This window comes from Lutra lutra, chromosome 2 (assembly GCF_902655055.1).
Source record: "Lutra lutra chromosome 2, mLutLut1.2, whole genome shotgun sequence".
NCBI classification, from domain to species: domain Eukaryota; kingdom Metazoa; phylum Chordata; class Mammalia; order Carnivora; family Mustelidae; genus Lutra; species Lutra lutra.
Window position 1 is genome coordinate 48,129,408 of NC_062279.1, and position 17,838 is coordinate 48,147,245.

Genomic DNA, 17,838 nt, shown 5'->3' on the forward strand with positions numbered 1-17,838 from the left:
TCCCGGGAAACAAGAATCTGAGAGTATCAAGTTTACCAGCGGTCTGAATGGTGAAAGGTAATTGAACAGACCTTTAAAGTTTTGAACAAAACTTGATGTCAGCCCAATACTCTGTACCCAGTCAAATTCAGTTAGGTGTAAAAGAAAAAAATAAAGACATTTAGACACTTCAAGGACTCTGCAAGTTTTTCTTTGGGCATTACTAAAGGAGATACTCTAGCAAACTGAGGAAGTAAGCTTAAGGATTCAGGACACAGTGGATCTAATAATACAGGAGAGCGATGCAAGGGAAATCTCCAAACGTGGTTGTTCAGCCAGCCCAGAAGAGCAACCAGTCCCAATTTGAGTAGAAGGAAAGGGTGCTCCAGGGAGAAGGTCTCTGGAGAGAAAAACGAAAAGACCTATGATTGAGAAAGTGGAAGGCATGTCATATAAGAAGAAAAAGAAAGGCAATTATATGCTTATACCATTTCAAATAAAAGTCCGTGTATAAAAGTTCTGGAGTAAACATGAAGCAATAGTTAGTGAGATTTCAAGCAATAAAGGAGTGTAAGGAAAGGTATGTTTTCTAGTGCCAAGAGTCATCTACAGGGGGCGCCAGAGGAAAGGAAGCCAAGATTTGTCCTTGGCAGTCCTAAGGTAAATGCTGTTTTCAACTAAGGGCAAAGCTTTTTAAGAACCTGATTGTTGTGCAAGACGATCTGTATTAGCTGAATTGGAAGGTGAGAAGTGAGTAGAGAAGATGTCAGTGAGGGTGTTAGCATTCAGTGTAAGGGGTAATGTGCACGTTCCGAAGCCAGACAGCCTGGGTTCTAAATTCTGGCGTGACCACCTCCTACCAGTGGAATGGCAGGCAAGATTCTTGATTTCTCTATTGGTTTTAAAATAAAGGTAATGTACTTAATGTATAAGCTTGTTGTGTGCATTAAATGAGTTAGTACTTGTGAAATGCTTAGAATGATGCCTGGCCATAGCAAGTACTAAAACTGTCTTATGGATTAGGGGTTCAGGATCTATTTTAAAAGTTGATGAAACAAATTTACCTTTTGACCCAGCAATCTCATGTCTGGGAATCTGTCTCAGATCCAATGACAAAAGTGCAAAAAGGCATATGAACAAAGTTATCTTTTGTAGTACCCTTTGTAATGCAAAATCCAAAAAACCAAAATGTCCGTCAGTATGAGACTGGTTGGATAAACTAGGCGTATTGACAAAGTATTTTGCAGCTATAAAGTAGAGTGAAGAGAATATCCAATGGTGGAATGATGCCAGGATGTATTTACTGTTAAGTAAAAAAAAAAGTAGGTGTAAAATAACATATATAGTAGGCTTCTTGGTACTGAATTGTGATCCCTCCCCCACCCTGTCACCAAAATACTTCTCTGTTGAAACCCTAACCTCCAGTACCTCAGAATGTGACTCGATTTAGAGATAGGGCCTTTGATGAGGTGACTGATTTAACATGAGGCCATTGGGATGGTCTCTAATTCAGTCTTAATTGTGTCCTTTTAAGAGGAAGTTTGGACACAAAAGGAGACCCTAAGTGAGCACACACCCAGGGGGAAGACCACATAAAGAGGCAGCAGGAAGGCAGCCATCTAAACACCAAAGAGGGAGGCCTCAGAGGAGACCAACCCCACCAATGCCTTGGTCTTGGACTTCCAGCCCCTCAAACTGTGAGACAAGAGATTAAGACTGTGTAAGCCACCTAGTCTGTGGTGTTTTGTTATGACAGCCAATATGACAAACGAATATACTACGTTTTACCTAAGAAAATAGGGTACATTAAACGTATTCATACACACACATAAATTTTTTCATAAAAGTGGGAGAAAAAGCCAAAGACAAACAGTATGAAGAGTCCTTTGAGAGAGGAGCGCAATCTAGAATAAAGAAAATAAAGGTTTTTGTGGGGTTTTTTTTTTACTGTCAGGAATCTAGACTTTATCATTAGACAAAAAATAAAAATTCAAAATCAGAATCTTGTTAGGCTAAATTTGAATTAGAGACGTCAGTATGGACTCACGGTTTTTTTTCCTTTAAAAAAGACCTCCTAGCTCTGTCAAGGTTTAGAAGCAGTGAGCAACCCTGGTACCTAGGTTGCCATTTCTGAATACCATTTTCAACTAAAAGTGATCAAGATTCCGGAGTGAAATGGCTGTTTTCGGATTTATGAACAGCGCATGTAGGAAACGAGCCTGGGTCTGTACCAGTGTGCAGTGAGGGAAGCTTTAAGAAACCACTGGGGGGGCACCTGGGTGGCTCAGTGGGTTAAAGCCTCTGCCTTCGGCTCAGGTCATGGACTCAGGGTCCTGGGATGGAGCCCCGCATTGGGCTCTTTGTGCGGCAGGGAGCCTGCTTCCTCCTCTCTGCCTGCCTCTCCGCCTACTGGTGATCTCTCTCTGTCAAATAAATAAAATCCTAAAAAAAAAAAAAGAAAGAAAGAAACCACTGGGGCCACGGGGAAGTTCCTCAAACCATTTCGAAGGGCTCCACTCACCAAAGATAGGACAGTGTGACTATCAGAAATAAAAATGGCTGGGCATCTGGGTGGTTTGGCCGGTTAAGTGTCTGCCTTTGGCTCAGGTAATGACCTCAGGTTCCCGGGATCACGCCCTGCATGGAGCTCCCTGCTCAGTGGGGAGCCCACTTCTCCATCTCACTCTGCCCCTCCCCATGCTTGTGTTCCCTCTCTCACTGTCTCTCTAATAAACAAAATCTTTAAGAAAAAAAAAAAAAAACAATTGCAGTGGGTTGAAACAGACTTCAAATGTGAAAAAAAATACTTCAGTTTATAATAGTTAAAAAATCTTAAAGGTCACCTTTGGAGCTATCTAGGACACCAGCTCGTTTTTGTGAAAACTGGAAAATACAGAAGTTTTATTTCTGGGAAGCAAATAGTTGATGAGGGAATTACTTATAGGAGAATTTCTACTAATAAAAAAAAAAACTTTCATGAAAGTTTTTGGTCATGAGGTAGTAGGCTGATGGGGGAGTCAGAATGGATGGATTGCAGTGGACATCTGAGCCCCCCCGGTCAATCACAGTGTCACAGGGGAGAGAACATGGTCCTTCCAATGCAATGAAGAAGTCTACAGGCACCCATGAAATCATCTTTAAAAAAAAAAAAAATCAAAGCTGAATCTAATCAAGCCTACATCTAATGACCAGTTTTAGGAAGTGTAGGGGAGAGGAAAATGAAGACACCTTGATTGCAGTCAACCAAATCCAGAACTTGGCTAATTCTCCAAGACAAGTTCCTCAGTTTACTCATCAAATGGTGAGGGAAGAAAGAACTATAGATTATAAGATCTGCCAACCAAATGGAATGTGTGAGGACCTTATTGGGATCCTGATTTTGAACAGTTGTAAAAAACATTGATGGGCCAATTGGAGAAATTAGATCTCTGAGGAAATAATAGGGAGAATTGCTGTTTTTGTTCTCTGTGTCTGGGATGTTTATTTTGAGATCATTTTAGATACATGGTTGTTGTAACAAGAATTACGGAGATTTCCCAAGTACCCTCTATCCAGTTTCCCCCAGTGATAGCCTGTAAAAATTTAGACAGTATCACATAGAAAAATACCAACAGTCAAAATAAATGGATCTCCTCTTGCCCTTATAACCCTGCCTACTTCCCATGCCTGTCCCCACCTTAAACTAATGTGTTCTCCATTTCTTTCATTTTGTCATTTCTGAAATGTTATATAAATGTAATCACACTCTATGTAACTTCTTGGGACTGGCTTTTCTCACTCAAGTCATTACATTGTATACCTTAAATTTTATCTGTCTATTATATCTCAATAAAGCTGGGGGTAAATGACATTGTAAAAGGGAAACATCAATAATAAAATACAATGCCGGGGCGCCTGGGTGGCTCGGTTGAGCAACTGCCTTCGGCTCAGGTCATGATCCCAGACTTCCAGGATCGAGTCCCGCATCGGGCTCCCAGCTCCTTAGGGAGTCTGCTTCTCCCTCTGACCTTCTCCTCTCTCATGCTCTCTCTCACTCATTCTCTCTCAAATAAATAAATAAAATCTTAAAAAAAAAATAAAAAAAAAATAAAATACAATGCCAAGTAATAAAAGGTTTCATTTTATTATGGAATTAAAAAAAGGAGCTTTATCTCCTAGGGATGCTGTAGGGATTTTCACACGAAATGGGGTAATGCCTGGGATTTGCTTTAAAATAATCCGAGGGAAGGGGATTATAAATGAATCCTGATTTCTATAGGTTAGTAATTGTTGAAGCTAGAGGATGGGTACCTGGGGTTCAATATACTATTCTACCTGCTGTGTGCTTAAATTTTCCATAGAAAGCTAAAAATACAACACTATGAGCCTCTTTAGAGAGCTGTAACTAGCTATAAGAACTAAAAATGGAACCAAGAAGTAAACTGGACGAGTAAGGAAGTACGTGCTTTTCATCATAAGTTTTCCTGTACAATTTGATTTGTTGCCATGTACATGAATTATTTTTAAATAATTTTGAAGCAACTCACTGGAAGCAACTTAAGTATTATTTATGCAAATAAAAGATAAGGATTTATGTCTGTTTCATGATCTCCTTCACTGAGAAGAAATACTGGTGATTCTGGAATAAATGGAATCACTTTGGGGATAATACCTTCAGTTGTCCATCTGCTTTAAATCATAAACCAGCCTTACATTTGTAGATCTGTGGCTTCCCTAGGATCCCAGTCATGTGCGGCTGGCTTTGTTACAGTATCAGCAAGGCTTTTTTGTATTGGAGCAGACTTAAATTTTGATAAGGTTCTAGCCCATGCAGATAAAACCTTATGATGGACAAGCAATACTAGACGTATATTCGTGAGAGTATGAGTGCTTTACTCTTTCCTCTTGTCTTTGGGTGGTGTACTTCTGCTGGTCCATAACAATGAGAAAGCATTATTAGCTTTTCATCGTGGGTAGCAAATTTTATGAAGTTAAGCTAGATCTCTCCTTTCACATTTATTCATTTGTTCTTGTTTGTTGAGAAGTCATTATGTGCCAGCACTGTTGCAGGTTCTAGAGATGTTTCATATAAACAAAGATGTCCAAAATCCTACTAAAAGGGTATTTTCTGTACCTATGAATCAGAGGCTATTCTAGAAGTTATAACCTGACAACAGTGACTGTAACATATTAATGTGCAGTGCCTGTGTCACACAGTAAGACTGATCATAATTTGGTATTAAAAAATATTTAAAGGGACGCCTGGGTGTCTCAGTTGGTTAAGCAGCTGCCTTCGGCTCAGGTCATGATCCCAGTGTCCTGGGATCGAGTCCCGCATCGGGCTCCTTGCTCAGCAGGGAGCCTGCTTCTCCCTCTGCCTCTGCCTGCCATTCTGTCTGCCTGTGCTCGCTCTCTCTCCCTCTCTGACAAATAAAATCTTTAAAAAAAAAAAAAATTTAAAAAATTTCCCTGTATCTGTTCTCATAGTGCTAGGAAGGAATGTGAGAGAACGAGAAGAGCTGACACAGATCTTCTGTGTACGGCCCAAGCCTAATTTTAACCATTTCACTTATGTTAACTAACTTCATACTCGCCGCAGGGATCTGTGATGTGTGCTGATGTGGTTCCCATTTTGCAGGGAGGAGGTGGAGGTACAGAGAGGTGAGGTGACTTGCCTAAGATGGGAAGGCATTTATGTGGCAGAGTCGGCCATCTGGCACCAGAGATGGAATCTCATCTGTTGGAGCCCAAGTTAAGATTTTTCTCTTGGTTTCCACATCCATTGACCAAGCTGTTGTTTCCCCAACTGTTTCATGGAATGGCAACAGATGTTCCATAAAAAAATATATATATATATTTCATGGAAAAATAGTTAACCCAGCATATTCCTAATGTGTATGGAGATTATTTATACTGAGGACTTCTCAGAGAACGTAATGTTAAATGTATATTATAAATCACCAAGAGGAACATTTATCTTGTACAGTTCTAAAATTATTTTTCCATGGAATGTTTTATTTTGTTTTGTTTTCACAGGATATCTATAGATATCTCAAGGAACATACAGTTCTGTGCCATTTTTGTACTCTTGAATACATCAGCCACTCTTTCACATCATTAGTTTCTATGCTTTCACCCAAATCATCTTTCTTAAATGTGAAATCAAATGTTGTCACTCCCTGAATCCCTGTGCAGTGAACCTTCATTGTTTTCAGGCTCTTACCATTTGCATACGAGGGCCTTGCTTGCTTTATGGAGCCCCTGTAGGCCAGGTACCCATCTCAGTCCATATCGTCTGTCACGGTTTATATATTTATATATAAATAGATATGTATATATATCGTTTATATATATAAATATTTATATGTTTCTGTTAAGACTGGGAGCCCCCTAAAAATCACATTCGGTTTAGTTTTTTCCACCTTACCATTTAATACCTATACATAGTGATCTCTCAATAAATGTTTGAATGGATTCCATTTTTTGGCAGCTTTATCTGCTAAAAACATATTCTTTATGTTGACCTAAAGTCCATTTCTCTCCAGTATTAACACACTGAGTGTATTTCTTTTTGTTCATAACAATGCAATGTTTGAGTTTCCCCGAAGTCCTTTCTAGGTGAAACTTCTTTTTTTAACAGTGAACCTTAGTTCTCAGTTGCTAACAATGGCAGTCAGAACTGAATTTAATACTGCATTCCAGATATTATTAGAACAGTTTTAATTTATATAGAAGCCCACGTGTTTTCCATCAGTTATTACCAGGCCATTGTCTGTCATCTTCTGTTTGTGCTCATTAACCCATCTTATTTTGACTTACTCGTTTTAGTCTTGATGGAATCATCTGTTGTTGGAAGCACCTCACCTAGCTTTGTGTTATCTTTAACATTTGTGTACACAACTGTCATTTCTTCTTCCAAACCTCTGAGCAGAAGACAATATCCCATAGCTTCCAGTAGATAGCTCATTCAAGGTTAATCATGAGTGATCCTAACTGTATCCTACTTTCAAATATCTTATGTCTTTTTTTTTTTTTTTTTTAAAGATTTTATTTATTTGTCAGAGAGAGAGGAGAGCGAGCGAGCACAGGCAGACAGAATGGCAGGCAGAGGCAGAAGCAGGCTCCCCACCAAGCAAGGAGCCCGATGCGGGACTCGATCCCAGGACGCTGGGATCATGACCTGAGCCAAAGGCAGCTGCTTAACCAACTGAGCCACCCAGGCGTCCCCAAATATCTCATGTCTTAAGTCTGTCAAATCTATAGCATCTTTCACTTACCCAGAACTTATTTTGGCAAATATTTTGTGGAAATGTAGACCATTGCTTATCAGATCATTTGTAAATTGAGTTCTGCTTCATCTTCTATTTGACTTTGTGTAAGCTACCCAGCCCTCCACGCCTAACTCAGAATTTCTAAAAGTTTAAATGGTCCTTTTCAGTAAGAATTTTCTGTTGTTGTTGTTAAGAATTAGAGGTCAAAATTGTATATGGTGTAACATCTTTCCCCATTACGGCATTTTAATACATTTCACAGGCTTTAAAAAGTTTCAGGAAGAAGAAAGCAAAGGGAAAGAAGAGCGTTCAGAAGTCTTTATACGGGGAAAGAGACCTTGCTTCAAAGAAGCCACTGCTCAGTCCTATTCCGGAGCTGCCTGAGCTTTCTGAGATAATGCCTCCCACTCCAGGCCCCAGAAGACTGTGTTCAGGTATTCTGCTCTTTTCCTATTGATGTTTTATCCCCTCCTCCACTTTATTGCTGTTGCACCTTCTTTTCCCTTTTTCCTCGTCACTGTTAAAGAGTGATTGTAGGTGGGGCGCCTGGGTGGCTCAGTGGGTTAAGCCTCTGCCTTCGGCTCAGGTCATGATCTCAGGGTCCTGGGATCGGGCCCCACATTTGTGGGTTCTCTGCTCAGCGGGAGCCTGTTTCTCCTTCTCTCTCTGCCTGCCACTCTGCCTACCTGTGATCTCTCTCTGTCAAATAAACAAATAAAATCTTAAAAAAAAAAAAAAAAGCAGTTGTACACTGTAAAAATAATAACCATCCCTCATATTACCAGGAGATTTTTAAGTTAAAGAAGCAGTAGTTCATAACTTTAACTCTCTTCAGAATCTGATGGGAGCTCTGGATCCTCTTCCCAGAGAAACTTAAGACACAAGGTAGTTTGTATAATTTCAGGGGAAATAACTTCTTTCCATCCTTTTTCTTTGTAAAGCATTTTATGTTTTTTATAGCATTCTGTTATAATGAATTCAGTATCGTGTTATGGTCCATCATGAAGAGTAAATATGGTGATGGCTCAGTAATAGATCTTTTATAATCAAGGACAAAAATATTTTTAAAGTTTGCCCTATGATGTTTCAGTAGAGTTCACACTGCTAAAGCATCTACTAGAAATAACATCTATAAATTGAACTTGATTACCTTGAAACAGTTTTGTTGAGAAGCAAAGATTAAGTCAGCTGACATCCTTGGTTAGATAAAAATTGGAGTTGCTTCTGTTTTATAATGCCTGAGTTTTAAAATTAACCAAATCATGCTGAAATTAATAAGAGTATGTTTCCATACATTTGGTGTGTTAATTTTGTATAGAATAGTTTTAAAAACAGCCGTCTTTGTCTGTCATCACGTGTGTAGAACCCGCATTCCATTTGCAACATATCTGTAGAATTTATAATAGAACCAAGGATGAATAGGCACATGCCGCCCTAGACTATTGGCTTCTGCCTACTTCTCAACTTCCGGAAAGCACAGAGTTTAAACAAACACAGCTAGCCCATCACCACAAACACCTTGCTCCTGCCCCAGCCCATTTATGTGCTTGTCTTGGGACAGGGAGCTGGCCAGCGCACCTCTTTTTAATCTTGGCCTAATGCTGCTTATCCTTGAAGATTTAGCTCTGCTGGCCGCCTTTCCAGGAGAAGTCTTTGTTCGCATTATACCTTTATTTACCATGAAGTTTGTAATGTTCCCTCTATCTCCCTTCCCTGCAAATTGCAGTCCTCTTGAGACTGAAAACTAAGTGATCTCATTATATCCCCAGTTCCTGACTGGAGTTTTTCCAAAGATGTTTAAGCAATGACTGTTAGTATATGTTTTCCATCTTGCATCTTATTAGAGAATTTCTTTTTTAAAAATACCTGAAGTATTTTTTTATATATATAAAAATATATGTATATCTATATATCTATATATAAAAGGGTATCATCCCTTATAAGGGTTTAAAGCAAAATCTTCCCTTCCTCCTTTTCCATTTTTCCCTGTCCCTTTCTGCCTCTCTTCCTCCCTCCATCCCTGTCCCCTACCTTTCTTCTTTAGCATGCCACTTTCATGAAAAATACATTAAACATCAGTTTTTAAAGTTGTATAAAGAGCCCAACTGACATATTAGTTGGTTGCCACTGATGGACCCTATGTAAATCTCTGCCTTACATGACCTGACTTGAAGTAATCAAATCATGAAATACTGGTTTTTAGATTTGTGGCTCAGCTGATGTTTTGTATATCTTACAGTTTTGATTTTGCTTAAAACATTTTTTATACTTATTTGACTGGGCCAGTTAAAAACCTTACTCTCTGAGATAGCAAGAGAGATGGCATCCAATAGTACTGAGGTTTAGAACGCTGAAAGCCTGAATTTGTTTAAGTTGTGTTACATAGCCTAATTTTTTTTTTTAAAGATTTATTTATTTGAGAGAGAGCATGCACGTGTGCACGTATGTACATGGGAGCTGGGGAGGCGGGCAGAGGGAGAGGAAGAGAACCTCCAGCAGACTCCCTCCTGAGCTCAGAGCCCAACCTGGGGCTCTGTCTTACAACCCTGAGCTCATGACCTAGGCTGAAATCAAGAGCTGGAGACTTAATTGAGCCCACCCAGGCACCCCATTTAAAAAAAAAAAAAATTATTTTAAGATGTATTTATTTAAGGCTGTGCTACATAGCTTTAAAACGTTGATAATGTTTTGTTCACCTGTGTGATGTGACAGAGTGTGTCAAAAACAGGACAGCCTCCACATGCAGTATCTTCCAGTTAAAGTGGAAGGGGAAGATTTTTAGAATATTGAAACAAACAGTTCTATTTGAGAATACAGTGCAGTTTAAATCACATTAAAATTTTTTTAAAAGATTTTATTTATTGATTTGACAGAGAGAGATCACAAGTAGACAGAGAGGCAGGCAGAGAGAGAGAGAGGGAAGCAGGCTCCCTGCCGAGCAGAGAGCCCGATGCGGGACTCGATCCCAGGACCCTGAGATCATGACCTGAGCCGAAGGCAGCGGCTTAACTCACTGAGCCACCCAGGCACCCTAAATCACATTAAAATTTTTAACACAAAACATAAGACCTAAGCGTCTTGAGAAGTACCCTTTCAGCTAAATCCTCAGATCCCCCAAAATTCCAAGTTTTCTTTTCTCTATTTCAGGGGAAACATAGCTAGAGAAGTTACCGAGGCACGGCGGCACCCATTTTCAGTAATTCATTTTTCGGGAAATGGGAAATGGGGCTGCCTCATACTAATTGACCTTGTAGTGTGGAAACTACAGTAGAATAGAAGAAGCAATTTGAGATACATTTCTCATTTTCATGGTCTGAGGTTATGTACTTTATTCACTCATGTATTAAATTCCTATTTTCTTAACCTGTGGCTTGAGGAAGAGCTAAAAAAGAAAGAGCAGGATGACAGATGGGAGCAAGTACGACATAGCATTTGTAAGTCTTGTGAGTTTTGAAAGCCTAAAACACAGAATACGATATGACACCTGTTTGATCTGTTGACCTTTCTTTCCATTGGTACTTTTTAGTGAGATTTAAACTTATTTACATGCCCTTAGATGATTTCAACTCCAATGGCGAACTTGAAGAAACAAAGCTTTCTAAAGGAGAGAATCTTTTGCCCCAGAACCTGGAAGATTTGCAGATGAGTCAAGGCTTTAATAAATATGATCTGTCCGCATTGTGCAGCCCTTTCATGAAAAGGTCCTTGTCGCTTATCAACGCTACTTTAGAGCAAGATTTAAATAAAAGTGCCATAGCCATTAATGAACAGAAAACTATTCCAAAAGCAGAAATTAAGTTGGAAGGCGAAAACGGACTGAGAGCCGGCTCCGAGAGTGGAAGTGGTCATGTTTCTTGTGCTCCTGTGACCGCAGAGCCCCTGGCATCAGACGATGCAGAATCCAGTAACGTCCCGCCACCCCGGGAATTGGCTGCTGCCGGTCAGAATGTGGAGAACCTTTTTCAGATCTTTAAAATTTCAGAAAATGTAAACATAAAGTATGAAAAACAGGATGACTTTTTAATAGCTACTGAAGGAAAACGGCAGACCATGCCCTTAACATCTGACTTAAAAAATGAGGAGATCTTAAGTGACCATGTAAAAGACAGTAAAAGTCTGAATGCAGCTTTGGGAAGAAGCTCTATAGAAGGTCAAAGTGGCACGGGTGTGAGTGGTGGAGAAAAGAAGCACAGAAGGCGCTCTACGTGTTATTCCGACGGCCAGAGTTTATATTTGGAAAAAACTGGAAATCACAAACCTCCCTACGTGGTGAGCAACTCTCTAGAAATTGGTTTAGAAAATTCTGAACTGTATAAAGATTTATCCGCCTCCATAGAGCAAACCTTCCAGAGAACAAATAGCGAAACAAAGGTAAGACGTAGCACAAGGCTACGGAAAGATCTGGAAGATGAAGGGCTTGTATGGATTTCACTTCCATTTCCTTCCACATCCTGCACTTCCCAAAGAATGAAAAGGAGAACAATATGTACGGTTGACAGCAGAGGATTTGAAAGCTTGTCCCTCTCTCAAGAAACTGCATCGTCTGGACAGAACCAGAATCTGTCGCTCCCCGTGTCAGGTAAAGAAAACAGGGAGGGCTTTGCTGCCAGGGCTTCCAACTCATCTGGAAAGAGGAGGAAGAGCCTCTGTACATCTATACTCACAAATTCGAAAGATACGACTCAGTCAGAGTGCTTCAAACGAAGAACCTCTCTCAGCCAAAAGGGAGAGACCTCCCTAAAGGACTTCGAAAGAGTGGGACATGTCCGGGAACTAAAGCAGTGACTGGCATTTCCTACAGAACCTGTGGCTGCAGAGAAGGTAACCATCTGTGCTTAAAAAGATCCTTTCATTCTGCTTCTCGTCCTTTGTTCAACTTCGGTGTTTTAAAAGTTTCAAATAAAATCATTTGAGTTGAACCTATTTGTAAGTAGAAATAAGTGATTTCTTCATCCCAAAGGGAAACATTCTATTAAAAATGTTCTTCCCTCCCCAAATAGTACATATTTACTAAAGCTTTCACAGTAGTACATGTTCACTGAAGCTTTAGAGTCTCGTCTCCGTTGTAAAAAACAACTGTCTTTTAGAAGTGACTCATTCTGTCTGCATGAGAAGAGTTTAAAAAACAAAATGATGGAATTAATGTAATTATGTAAAAATTGAAGGTAATAAATACAAGGTTAAACACTGTTAGAAAATGAGTAACGGCGTGTTTTAAAATGCTGCCCCCAAAAAAGGATTAAAAAATGTTAACAGGAAATAGAGAAATCATAAGACTTGTTGGTTGAAAGTTGAGAAGCTTTAATGATTTACTTTGTCTCAAGTGAAAATTGTATATTAATAGGTTAAAATAAAAACCTAAACATGGCATTTTGGAAAATTTTTTCAATAATCAGAATATTATAAATCTAGCATTATAAAATGAATATATAGTTTATAAATAACGGGTGAAAATATTTTGTCCTTCAAACAAGATTCTTACATGCTTTGTGAGGTGGGAGGTGCAGGACTGGTTTTTGGTGAAAACAGAGCAGTTTAGTTGAATCATCCTCCAGATCATTCTATTTAGTCACATTTAGGATTTATTCCAAGAAATCTCAAGTTAGTAATTTGGGATTTAATTCATGGTTCTCCATTAAAACAAAATTTTTTTTTTAATCCAGAAACTCATAAGAAAGGGCACTGGAAAATTCGTTTACTTAACATGAAGGTGGTGGTAGATGGCTGATTTCTTTTTTAACATGGTCTTTTCCAGCAGTTCTATTTCACAACAGCAAGTACTATCACTTGTTTCAGATTTTCCAGTTACATTTCAGCAGTGTGCTCTTCTATCACTGTTTTGATGACAGCAGTTTGAAAATCTAAATTGCTATATATCTGGAATTTGTGAATGCACATAAATCATTGTATCATTAAACAATTGTCTTTGAAATCCTTTAAATCATTAAACTCTCCCTCTCCCTGATAGCAGAAACATGTTAACAAATAGAGCTCTCTATAAATAACACAACAGGGAAGAAAGCTCCTGCTGAGCGCCCATTTCCCCCGGCCTCAGAGAGAGACTATTTGTTACCTTCTTGGCACCAATAGGTCTGGAAGCCCTGCTGCTAAAGACTAAATGTATTTTACATTAACACTCAAAGTGATCCCCAATTTCTTCTGCTAAAAGGTGGATTGTTTAAAAAATTCTTTTATCTTTACACGTAAATTATTTATGGACTCTTTTTCCTCCCCGTTTATAGTTTGGTATGGTTGGCAGATCTCTAACACTGAAAACAGTCAACCCCCCCACAACACCCCCCCCCCCCGTCCCCCCACCCCCTGCAAAAACGAAGCATTTTGGTTTTGGTAAATTTAAAAAGAAAAGATTAAAAACTTTCAGAAGCATGCGATGTTTAAGAGTTTTTTTTTTACAAAGCTTTTTGTTCTCCTCATTTAATGTGAAGGCCAAAACTACTGATCGTTTTTTTTCTCCCCCTTTTTGCTGTATCATGTATGATCTCAGTTATATTTGAATTTTAAGAATTTCACATGCTTATTTTATTTCTTAAAATGTGCTAATGAGGATGAGGGAAACATTTGATCTGTGGAATTTTTTTTGGCTTGAGTTTTCAAGTGTAAAATTGTTTTCTGGCATCTCCAGTTAAAAATGTAAACCCTTGATGCATTTTGTTGTTTTAGGGTGTGTGGGTATAAATGTTTTGTTGATATTTGTAAATAACAAATGGGCAGTTTTTCAAAAAAAAGAAGAGGTCTGAGAAATCAAAGCAATTTGGACATAATTTTATCCACTGTCTCATTTGTATCCTAAGATTTGTGAAAAGTTAATTATTTCTGTATTTGATCATGCTTGCTTGTTTTTTAGCTGTTTCTTTTCATCAATGGTTGAATCAGAAACTGGGCTTCGGAAGAGTTTGTACTTGCCTTATCTTTTTTACTGCAGTAACCCTTGACATTCTGCCTTAGGAAATCTGTGTATCTTTTGTTGATCCTGTAGATGCTTGTTTGTTCCAGAAGATGGCAGCATGACATCTGGCTACATTACCTTAAACCCTGGGCAGCTAGTCACTGTTGCTTTGGGTGCTTCTCTTTAACTTTTAGTTTCACTCATTTATATCATCAAAGGTCCTGTATGTCTATTGGAACAAGTAGAGAACGGTACACAATTGAAAACTGTCTTCTTCACCCCATGTGAGCATCCTGTATCCACACCTGCCTCTTCCGAAAGCTTTCTGTGTAAGCACGTAACAACTGGCCTGCGTCTTCCGGACCTTCGCCTGTGTCAACATGCTTTCGAACAGGATCAATGTAATGTGCCATTCTGCAACTCAGTTTTTTTATTCAATAAACTACCGTGTTGTTATGGGGAGGCCTCATGCTCCTTCATTCTTTCCAATCCCTGCATAGAGTTGTACACTCTGCACATCTCCTTACTAACAAAAATGCTAGTTGTCTCCACTTCCTTGTGGAGACCCAAGCTGCGCCTGGCTTGTGTGAAAATGTCCGTAAGATCAATTCCCTGAAATTAAAATTAAATGGATATCAAGTTATCCTCCACAGTTCATACCTGATCCAGGTCTTTCATAAAGATTTTGGGATGCATCTCCTTTCCCTCTGCTTGCCACGTTGTCCTCCCTCTGCTTGAATGCCACTTGACTTCCATTTTCTCTCGCTGCCCCAGTTCAACTGGCCCTTGAGCTGTGGAATCCAACTCGGGGCTTAGACTTGGTGTAACAAGGAGGAAAGGATTATTAATGCCCGATTCATGGTTTAGATTGAAAGAATTTCGTTTTTACAGAAGTCAGGTTTATTAAAGTGTAATTAAACTGAGTGAAGTTGATCTTTTTAAGAGTACAGTGTGAATTTTGGCAAATTCATCCAGTCGTATAATGACTACCGCAGAAGAACATTTCCATCACCCCGGAAGACCTCTGCCCTTTTTGTGGACAGCCTCCTCTCCCCCCAACCCCAGCCCCTCACAACTACTTAGCAGATTTCTGTCTTTCTAGTTTTGCCTTTTCCGCAATGTCCTATAAATGGATGTAAGAATTAATAGCCTTCTGTCTTTTTTTGAAATTTAGCAGAGTGCTTTAGAGATTTATCCACGTTTCGTGTCATAAGTAGTTGATTCTTGTTTATCACTAAGTAGTAGTATTGTTTTATGGATGTACCAGGTTTCTTCACTCATTCACCAATAGATGGCTATCTGTATTGTTTGTATTTTGACGATTACAAATAAAGCTGCTATGAACATTAACATTTTTTTTTAAGAGATGTTTTCATTTCTCTTGGGTAAATACCTAGGAGTGGGGATTCCTGGGGTGTAAGGTGGGGATATGTTTAACTTTCTGAGAAACTTCCAGGCTTTTCCTTCGTGGCTGCACCATTTCGCATGCTCACCCACAACGCGTGCAGTTTGCCGCGCATGTTCATCAGCACCCAGCACCGTCTGCCGCCTTCATTGTAGGATTCTGGTCGCTGTGCTGCCGCATCTCACTGCGGTCTTGATGGAGGTTTCCCTAACGACTAATGATGGAGACGTCTTTTCCTGCGCTTATTTGCCATTCTGGTATCCTCTTTAGTGAAGTGTCTATTAGATTTTTTGCCCACATTTTCTTTACTTACTGTTTTCCTGTTGAGTGAAAGAGTTCTGTGTTTATTTGAATACAGATTCTTTATTGGCTGTGTCTTGCAAATATTTTTCCCCGGTCTGTGGCTTGTCTCTCTATTTTCTTAGCAGTGTCTTTTTAGTGTAATCTATTAACTTATCAATTTTTTTTCTTTAATGTCTCATGCTTTTGTGTTTTATCTAAGAAATCTTTGCCTACCTAGTTCAAAAGCACAGGGATTTTCTCCTCTGTTTTCTTGTAGAAGTTGTAGAGTTTTAGCTCTCAGGTACTAGATGCACTTTGAATTAATTTTTGTATATTGTGTAAAGTCAGGGTTTTTTTAATGGAAATTATTCACCATTTGTTGAAAAGATTATGCATTCCTCATTGAATTTCTGTGGCACTTTTGTTGAAATTGATTGACCTTAAATGTACAGGTCTATTTCTGGGCTTTATTCTTTACAAACCAACATCACACCATCTTGATTACCATGGAAAGCTTTTTAATTTTTTTCCCCATTATCGTGATTCTTTATCACAGTTTATGTTTAAAAGTTTTTTTGTGTGTGAGAGGCCAATAGAAGCACGAGATTGACCAACCAATTCTTTCTGCAGCCTACAATTATATACAGACCTGCATTTCCATTTAGGGCTTAGAATTTATAATAAGCTATCAGAAATATAGGAAGGAAACCAACTTCCTTGAGTCCATACACATTCAGCCCAGTGCTCTTGGAGACTGGTTTGCTATAGTTCATGATTCTAAATTGTCACCCTGAGCCACTATAGGATTTAGTCATTGAGAAAGAATTCTTTTTTTGAACACTACCATTAAATCAGCAAGGAAATAAAGTGAGTTGAATTAAAATAAGGTTCAAAAGTCTTTGCCAAAAATATTAAATTATAAGTCTGATTCATTTCTTCTCATAAATAAGGTTTTTACTATAGTTTGGTTTTTGTATAAAAACTGCCACTACGCTTACTCATAAAGTAGCCTTAGCATTTGAGGATGATTTTTTAAACATGGGAAAACTTTCCTACAGCAGGTCACCTGAGGTAGGCAGATTGTAGACTCATCAATATGCATGCCAGGGATTAATTTCCAATGTGATCACTGCCTTCAGGATACTCAGTTTTGTATAAGGGGCAGAATTATAATCCGGGGTGATCCTGGTCCTCTCAACCCTGAAGTGGCATCACCTAGAGATCAGGTGAGTTTGATTGGTTTCTTTCTGGAAAAAGTGATGCTTGAACAAAATACACTAACAGGAGTTTTAGGGGATTGGGGATTCAAAAGACACATTCTATTCCAAATAGAATAGAATATTCCAAATAATTCAAATTATTTGGAATAATTATTCCAAATAATTATTGTAATTATTTTGTAACTTTTGCAATTATTTGCTGTGAGGAGGCAATGTAAGTTGGCTTCATCTCATACGTGTTTTTGTTTTCAGTATTTTTCTTAACTTCCCATTAAATTCTGACCTATGAATAAATCTGGATAAAGCATGGATTCGAAACTAGACTAGCAATTGTGAATGCACATAACCGAGTTTTAAAGAAATTTCCCCTCTTGAATGCTAATGCATTCCTATCTTTTGTATTACCACATTTCTTGGTACTGTGTCAGAGGGTTGACTCAGGGCTTGGAATCCATGATCAAGTGAACAGAATTGGGATCGAATTAAATCACAATAAATAAATAATTATATATTAAAACAGTGTTGGTTTTTTTTTTTTTTTACCTTAAATTTATTTGGAGATTATTTCCTTTTACTTTTCTTTCTTTCTCTTTCTTTCTTTCTTTCTTTTAGATTATTTCATAATCTTAACTTGGCTCTAGAATTGACTAATTACTAATGTACTATGGCCTAACAATTACAAATTTGTCTACTGTTGTACTGATGTGTTCATTTTTGTACCTTCTTTGATGCTTCTCTGTTTTTTATTAAATCATGATACAGACTACAAGTAACATAATAGCTTTAGTGAGAAGA

At 38.6% G+C, this 17,838-nt stretch overlaps 1 protein-coding gene across 5 annotated transcripts in view; it reads left to right on the top strand.

The window, feature by feature from the left end:
• Positions 1–15,486, top strand: part of CDCA2 (cell division cycle associated 2) — a 48,224-nt gene extending 32,738 nt beyond the window's left edge. For all 5 annotated transcript variants that reach the window (XM_047717381.1, XM_047717380.1, XM_047717382.1 and 2 more), the window contains 2 exons: positions 7,492–7,663; positions 10,786–15,486. In XM_047717381.1, coding sequence (XP_047573337.1) covers positions 7,492–7,663; positions 10,786–12,014 — 1,401 coding nt within the window. In that variant the 3' untranslated portion in view covers positions 12,015–15,486. The remainder of the gene's footprint in view (positions 1–7,491; positions 7,664–10,785) is intronic.
• The last annotated feature ends 2,352 nt before the right edge of the window (positions 15,487–17,838 follow it).